The sequence below is a fragment of the Ananas comosus genome, unplaced genomic scaffold, assembly GCF_001540865.1.
Source record: "Ananas comosus cultivar F153 unplaced genomic scaffold, ASM154086v1, whole genome shotgun sequence".
NCBI classification, from domain to species: Eukaryota; Viridiplantae; Streptophyta; class Magnoliopsida; order Poales; family Bromeliaceae; genus Ananas; species Ananas comosus.
The window spans coordinates 5215-13596 of NW_017890598.1; the positions used below are offsets into that span (position 1 = coordinate 5215).

The 8382-nt window shown below is 46.9% G+C and overlaps 1 protein-coding gene and 1 long non-coding RNA gene across 2 annotated transcripts; both read right to left on the reverse strand.

Annotated features, from left to right (window-relative positions):
* Positions 1 to 1663: 1663 nt before the first annotated feature.
* LOC109703939 lies at positions 1664 to 2859 on the reverse strand. Its single transcript, XR_002214061.1, has 3 exons — positions 2816 to 2859; positions 2559 to 2674; positions 1664 to 1721 (listed from the first exon to the last, which is right to left on the reverse strand). It is a non-coding gene; the product is annotated as an uncharacterized LOC109703939 (long non-coding RNA).
* Positions 2860 to 5653: 2794 nt separating this feature from the next.
* Positions 5654 to 7408, reverse strand: LOC109703940. Its single transcript, XM_020224682.1, has 2 exons — positions 7252 to 7408; positions 5654 to 7077 (listed from the first exon to the last, which is right to left on the reverse strand). Exon 2 carries the CDS (start codon positions 7070 to 7072, stop codon positions 5654 to 5656), a length of 1419 nt encoding a protein of 472 aa, XP_020080271.1. The 5' UTR covers positions 7073 to 7077; positions 7252 to 7408.
* Between the last annotated feature and the right edge of the window lie 974 nt (positions 7409 to 8382).

Sequence of the window (8382 nt, forward strand, 5' to 3'; positions counted from 1 at the left end):
TAGGCAACACTGCCTATACACACCGGTCAACCACCGATCTACTTTGGTAGGCGACACATCATCTCAACTCATGCATGCATAGGTAATTATACCGACTCATATCCTGGTCCCTACTATACTTGTGCATTAGTAGTAAATGAGTATAAGCTAAATGCATGCAACACCTAACTCAATGTCATGCAGGAGTATATGTATATGCCTCAAACAAATCATACCTGCCATGACGTCGCGTGCCTCAAACTCGGCAGGTTCCTTGACTTGAGCGGCGAACACCCGGCCACTCGGAGCCGACCGGGTCGCCTCGAGCTGACGCGGCGCCCTCGCAGGTCCCGCGGATACGGTAGTAGGCGTAACCCCACCAAACTGCCTCGGAGTCACTGGGGCGGATGCAATAGACGGGACAGGCGGCGATCCCTCTGGACACTGACGGCTCATATGCCCCGCCTGGCCACACCTGAAACATCGCCCCGCCCGATGCTCACAATTTCCTGCGCGATGCTCCCCACCACAGATCACACATCGCACAGCTCCCTGGCTCTCAAACTGTCTCCTCGGATGCTTCGGGGGCTTCTTGGAACTAGACTGTCCCCTCGAGCTACCGCCAGGTCGTTTCTTCCCCTTGTCTTTCTCGGACGCCTCGCGCTCCTCTCGCACGTGGGCATCACCATGCTCCGCCCACAATGCTCGATCAAAAACCTCGGCAAAAGTCGTGAGCTTGAACAACTGCACCGCTTTATATATCCACGGCCGAAGTCCCCGCAAAAACCACTCGGCTCGATCCGCGTCATCCTTAACAACATCTGGGACGCAGTCTATGATATGGGAGAACTCCTGCTCGTAGTCCGCCACGGAACGATCCCCCTGTCTCAGTTTGCGGAACTTCTCCTTTAACTTCCGCTTCTCAGTGTCGGGGAAGTAATTTCCAAACATTTCCCTCTTGAACTCCTCCCAGAGCATTGGTTGAAGGTCAGAGGGTCGATCCCGCTTCAACCGCTTCCGCCACACCTTCGCCGCTTTTCCAAGGCAATGGGTGGCGAGATACACCTTGTCTTTCTCCGGGGTATAGAGATCCTCAAAAAGTGTCTCCATTGAGTCAATCCATGACTCCACCATCAACGGCTCCACTTTCTCCCCTTCAAAGATTGGTGGGTTGAACTTCTTGAGTCTGATAAGAGCCGTCAACGAGCGCTCTCGCTCCATCTCCTCGACCGCCGCATCGGGTATCGCCGAACCCGAAGCCGCCGGAGGAGCACTTGCTGGCGGGGGATATGCCTCCGCCGGAGCTGCCGCAATGCCCACACCCTCTGTCACGTCCCGCTATCGCCTATTTGGTCGATCCGGGCCCGCGCACAGACGCCGAACGAACAGCACCTCCTCTGTTCGCCCAAGGCTCAACAACAACGAGTACATGTATAAAGAAATAAATAATTCCCAGGAGCACATTTCAATATACATGGCTTGCACGAAGGCAAGCAACAACCACAAGTGATAGTAAACTAACTGTACAATGAAATTCACTGTAATTTAAAACTTTACACAACAGAACTTGTAACTAAAACATTTAGTTATATACATGTTTTCTAATATATTCATTTACATGTCTCTGTACATCAAAATGGATGATACATGAACTCAAAATGGTAATTGCTAAACTCTGGTGTCAGCTAGCTAAGCTGCAGGGCTCTTGCCACGATCCTCGGCCTCAAACCTCGCACTGGAACCTGTATGGTTAGTGGTGTGAGAACTACAAGAAAGTTCCCAGTGGGTTCGGCTGCCGACTTCGCCGACTCACCCACTAGGTCTACTCAGGCATATGTAGGCAAGAAAAGTAAGCAGATAGTAACCAACTATAACATGTAACTACTACAATGCCTGTACAAAGCTGAAAGAAGTAACAGATATGAAAACTGTAAATATGCATGCATGCTTTTCATTAACTTTACCCAATCTTTTGGTTAACTCTCTGGTTAACAGCTGGACAAGTACGTTAGTCCTGGGGCAAGTACGTTAGCCCATAAATTTACCCAATTCAGTGGTTAACCCTTTGGTTAACAATAACTCACCAACAAAATCCCTCACGGGCCCTAAGCTGCCTCCCGATGGGACCGTCTGTCGGACAAGTACGTTAGTCCTGGGGCAAGTACGTTAGCCCAACAAGTGACTACTCCGGAGCTCACTGCCTGGGGGGAGCGACCACCACCAAGCTAAGAAAACAGACTAGTGAGTAAGATCTGATCCCCTTTTAGAGGATTCAACTGACAACAATGTCACCATTTAACTCTAACTAGTTCTTTATACTAGTTTCATAATTACATTTCTCGATGCTAACCAAATCTCTAGTCATGATGTCACCAAGTTTACTATTGTCTTGGTCAATGCATTCATAGGGTTCTATGTCCACAATCTAAGGTTCACAAATTCTCATTGTTGATAGGAATTCACATTTTCACTCGCTCAATGCCAAACACCCTATAATGCATGACTACAAATATAAATATGCTCAACGAAGAATTATAGACATAAAAGGTGATTCAAAGAGTTCGGATAGCACCACCCACCTGTAGTGGTGTCAATCAACTAGAATCCACGTCTCGGAAAGCGTCGACGACTATCTCTCGCGACTCCGTGCAAATAGAAGTAGAACGGTCTCTACCGTAATTAGCGCGTCGCCGACCTGTCGGAAAGTCAATTTAGACTCTTGGGCATGTTTACTTTTCACTTATAAAGGATTAGAAAAGATTAAACTAGAGTCATTACTCATATTTTACAAGTTAGCATTTCAATGCTATATTAAGCGGCAACTATAGCCGAAAACCTTCTTTTGGCGATATCTTTGCGTAGGTTCGTCGGATTGCCGAACCGACTTCGCGAACGCGTTTCTTTTACCCTCAATTTGGTTTACACGCGGTCAATTTCGCATTAGGACTTTTATTTTGCAAAAGTGCATTGCCGGGGTCAGTTTTCTCAAAAACACCCATTTCAATGCAATTTCGCAAATACGTTAAGTATTTCAACTCTTTTTAGCCTTAGAATCTCAAAAACACGTAGTGAAATCTGCCCAAATACTCGATTCCATTTTTCTCTCTATTTCATTTTCTTTCTTTTCTTTCTTCTCTTTCTTTTCTTTCCTTCTTTCTTCCTCTTTTCTTTCTTTCTTTCTTGCTGGCCCTGCAGGGCAGCAGCTGCTGCTGCCACTGCTGCTGCTGCTGATTGCTGCAGCTGCTGCTGCTTGCTGCAGCTGCTGCTGCTGCTGCTGCTGCTGGCTAAGCTGCTGCTGCTGCTGCTGGCTAAGCTGCTGCTGCTAATCCAGCAGCTGCTGCTGCTGGCGCATGCTGCTGCTGCTGCTGGCGCATGCTGCTGCTCCTGCGCACTGCTGCTGCTGCTGATGCTCCTGAAGCTGTTGCTGCTGCTTCTGCTAAGGCTGCTGCTGCTGCTGCTGCAGCTCTGCTGCTGAGCTGCTGCTGCTGCTGCTGCTTCTCCTGCTGCTGATCCAGCAGCTGCTGCTGGTACTATTGCTACAATCAGTAGCAGGGAGAGAGGGTAGAGAGGGAGAGATCACAAGGAGAGGGAAAAAAATAGAATTTTACCTCTTTTTCTTTTTCTCTTCTTCTTCTTCTCTTTTCTCTTCTCTTCTTTCTCTTCTTTTCTCCTTCTCTCTCTCTCTCTCTCTCTGTACGTAGGCAGCAAGAAGGGGGATAAGGATGGAGGGGGCTGCCTGGCAGGTTTAGTGGAAATCCACTAAGCCTAGGATATTTACCATTTTGCCCCTCGAGTTAAGTCCGTTTAGTCGCACGGATTAGATACCTTTTGCAGGCTCTTCCGACAGTCCGATTGAGCTCAAATTTGGCAGGAATGTTCATTTTTACTTAACAAGTCCACTGAAATTTTAACATTTCAGTTTCGACCCCGTTTGGTCACTGCGAACTGTTCCGAACTGTAATCTTTATCCGATAACTTCCAGATGCTATTTCTCTCTCTACAGGTGTCAGAAAAATCTGAAACTTCAAATCTAGCCTTATAATAATGTTCCTGACATCTCTGCCAATTTTCATAATTTTCTGACACTGTGCATTTTCTGCTAATTTCTCAGTCCCGTTCTTTACAGAAAATTCCAATTCTTCTGTTTTCGCTCCGATTTCAACACGAACACTTCCAAAACATGCCGAGGGACTTTCACAAGCTACCAGTTTAATTTGGAAGCAATTCCTTTTCATTTTGACATCATTTGAGCCGAATTAGCAATAGAATCGGCTCCAATTTCATTACACGGCAGAAATTTCTCCTTTTTGCACTACCACTTCGCACTGAACACTTCAAAACCCTTTGAAAACACACCCTTGGCTTTTCCGAAACTTCACAATTGATTCGGAGATTCCACAATTTATCCTTACGCCTTACTTTAATTCTTTTAATCAAAGTTAGCGTCGGAAATCTGAAAATTCTCTTTACTCTCTTTACATTTCGTTTCGCGCCCAATTTGCGCCGACACACTTATTTCTCTTTGGAACTCATTCCAATGCATCACAAATCCCTCGGGGATGATGTCCAACTAGCTCAATCCTCACTTTGACCCTCTAGGTCAAAGTTGACATCGCAACTCCAAATTTCCATATGTTACATTCTCCTCCCGTTAACAAAAGTTTCGTCCGCGAAACTTAGATACTTATTACTCCTCATTGCTTAACGGATGGAGATAAATTCCAACACTATTCCAAAGTTTCTCAACTTCATTCCAGAGTATACTGATTTCTCCAATCAGTCTCTACGAACACTTTGTTCGCATTTCCAATCTCAACTCGTCATCGATGCTTATTTTAACAATTCTGACTCATTAATCCATAGGACCGAGCCTTCGCTCTCACAGTCCCAATACACTATCCTTCACTTGGACATGCACATAGGTAAACTATTTGTCTCAATTACCTCAAATCTGTTCAACTTAACTCAACGTCTCTCGCGCACAAGCGGAGACCCAATTATCATTATTGGGCGAAATTCTCATTGGAGAATTCACACATACTCCAACCAGGAGCAATCGAGACCCCAAACCACGCCAAACCCTCGGGTTAGGTCACAACCGCACTCTCAGTGCATCACCGATTTCACGATCCAACACGTGGCATTCCACGTACTCGAGTCTATGCTCGGACTACCATCCTGACCAAAACTCTCCGCCCTACCTGCAGGTATCGGGCCGCTGTCTCTCACAGCTGACTGCGCCTGCCCAATGGGCCCAGGCTCCACAGTCCAAAAAGGGTCCAGGCACGGATCGTCCCCAAGCACTACCCGCCAACATCGTCCTGCACGACATGCTCTACAGAGCTACCCACTCTAACGGCTCTTAAGCACCTAGTGCGAGCCAACAGCCCTAAGAGTGATCCATGGCCCGCTTCACACTTAGCCCTGCTAAAGCGCTACTGCCAATTCACTCTTCAGGCTGATCCACAATCCACGATCTACGGACAACTAACTCAAGTGTCCAACACGATCGCGTCTCTCGCTAGATAGCACTCCTCTAGTGCTCGTTAGGCAACTTAGCCTACGACTATAATACATAAACACAAATTTCCTCAACTGATTTGAGGTACAACTCAATTAACTCGCCAAAACCAGGCGATAATCTAACGACCTCCCAATAGTGACGCCATTACTGTTACGCAACCCATCGGAATATCATCCGACTTCTCAATGTCATGCGTTCTAGCAAATGAGCTACTAATGAATGAATGCAATGCACCAGTGTCAATAATATACGCGATCTAGTACTATAAAGTAAAACAATACCTGCCACGACATCGTCGACCACGGCAGGATCCTCAACCTGAGCTGCAAAGACACGACCACTCGGTGCAGGTCGGGGTGGCTCGTACTGACGCGGCACAAAAGTATGTCCAGCTGACATAGCGGGTGGGGGACCCGCACGCTGCCTCGCAGGCGACTGAACTGAAGCTGTAGGCTGAGCAGATGATGCTCCTCTCGGGCAATCACGACTAATGTGTCCCGGCTGTCCACACTTAAAACATTTACCGTCCTTTTGTGAACAAGCTACCGCTTGATGATTCCCGCCGCAAATCACACATCCCGGGGGTCCCTGATACCTCGACTGGGAACGTGGATACCGAGGGGGCCGTTTAGAGCTCGACTGTCCCCCGGCACCACTAGTGGTCCTTTTCTTTCCCTTTTCCCTTTCTCGTTCTCTTTCAAACGATTCGCGTTCCTCACGCGCAATCGCATTTCCGCGCTCCACCCAAAGCGCTCGATCCAGAACCTCCTCAAATGTCTTTAACTTTAGAGCACTAATTATCTTAAATATTTCAGGCCGTAACCCCCGCTCGAAGTAATCTGCTCTATCTCGATCGGTATGCACCATCCCGGGTACACAGTTCACCAAATGAGTGAACTCCCGTTCGTACTCCCGTACCGAACGGTTCCCCTGTCTCAACTTCCTAAAATCTTCCTTCATCTTTCTTCTATCGCTATCTGGGAAGTACTCCATGAATACGATCTCTCTAAACTCCTCCCAGGTAATCGATGAAGTGTTTAGACCTCGGCTTTTCTTGGCCTTTTGCCACCAGATCTGGGCATCCTTCTCAAAACAGTGCGCTGCTAAATGAACCTTATCCTTTTCCAGGGTATATATATCCTCAAACAAGGCTTCCATCGATGTGAACCACGTCTCTAATACCCAAGGATCGGCTTCTTTCCCGTCAAACATCGGCGGATTAAACCGCATGAACGCCGTCAGTACTGATAAGGATCGCTCGTGCTCGGCCTTTGTCGCGGCCGAATCAGAACTAGAAGGCCCAGAGACCACAGGAGGAATAACAACTGGAGGAGGGGGCACTACCACTGGCGAATCCGGGATAGGTACATCCTGACTCCCAGAAGCTGTTGTCGTCGCCTGTTGCGACACCAAATTCTGTAGCTTTTTCATATTTTCCTCCTGTCTCTGTATAGCTCCGACTAACGCGCTCACCTGAGCACGCAACTCCTGAACCTCATCAGACCCAGACTGCTCTGGCACCTCAGAAGGTGATGCCGGAGTGGATCTCGTCGCACGTCGCGGTGGCATTTCTCCTGAAACGAACCATTTACATTAGTAACACAAACCAATCAGGCGAAAGCAATCAAGCGTATTTATACTCAACCCTTAGCTTCATGTTGTGGCCATTCAACATAACTCCTTAGGTTGTGTATAGACAACACTTGGATCAGCCCCTAATGAACATTAGAGACTTACTAACAACTAACCCAATTCATTCAGCTTTCGCTATCATTAGATTCACGCCACTCGCGTTCCTAGTCCCTAGGTTTCCATTCCTAAGTCCCCTAGGTCATCCTAGACTTTCACTATCACTTGCTCTGATACCACTTTATCTGTCACGTCCCGCTATCGCCTATTTGGTCGATCCGGGCCCGCGCACAGACGCCGAACGAACAACACCTCCTCTGTTCGCCCAAGGCTCAACAACAACGAGTACATGTATAAAGAAATAAATAATTCCCAGGAGCACATTTCAATATACATGGCTTGCACGAAGGCAAGCAACAACCACAAGTGATAGTAAACTAACTGTACAATGAAATTCACTGTAATTTAAAACTTTACACAACAGAACTTGTAACTAAAACATTTAGTTTTATACATGTTTTCTAATATATTCATTTACATGTCTCTGTACATCAAAATGGATGATACATGAACTCAAAATGGTAATTGCTAAACTCTGGTGTCAGCTAGCTAAGCTGCAGGGCTCTTGCCACGATCCTCGGCCTCAAACCTCGCACTGGAACCTGTATGGTTAGTGGTGTGAGAACTACAAGAAAGTTCCCAGTGGGTTCGGCTGCCGACTTCGCCGACTCACCCACTAGGTCTACTCAGGCATATGTAGGCAAGAAAAGTAAGCAGATAGTAACCAACTATAACATGTAACTACTACAATGCCTGTACAAAGCTGAAAGAAGTAACAGATATGAAAACTGTAAATATGCATGCATGCTTTTCATTAACTTTACCCAATCTTTTGGTTAACTCTCTGGTTAACAGCTGGACAAGTACGTTAGTCCTGGGGCAAGTACGTTAGCCCATAAATTTACCCAATTCAGTGGTTAACCCTTTGGTTAACAATAACTCACCAACAAAATCCCTCACGGGCCCTAAGCTGCCTCCCGATGGGACCGTCTGTCGGACAAGTACGTTAGTCCTGGGGCAAGTACGTTAGCCCAACAAGTGACTACTCCGGAGCTCACTGCCTGGGGGGAGCGACCACCACCAAGCTAAGAAAACAGACTAGTGAGTAAGATCTGATCCCCTTTTAGAGGATTCAACTGACAACAATGTCACCATTTAACTCTAACTAGTTCTTTATACTAGTTTCATAA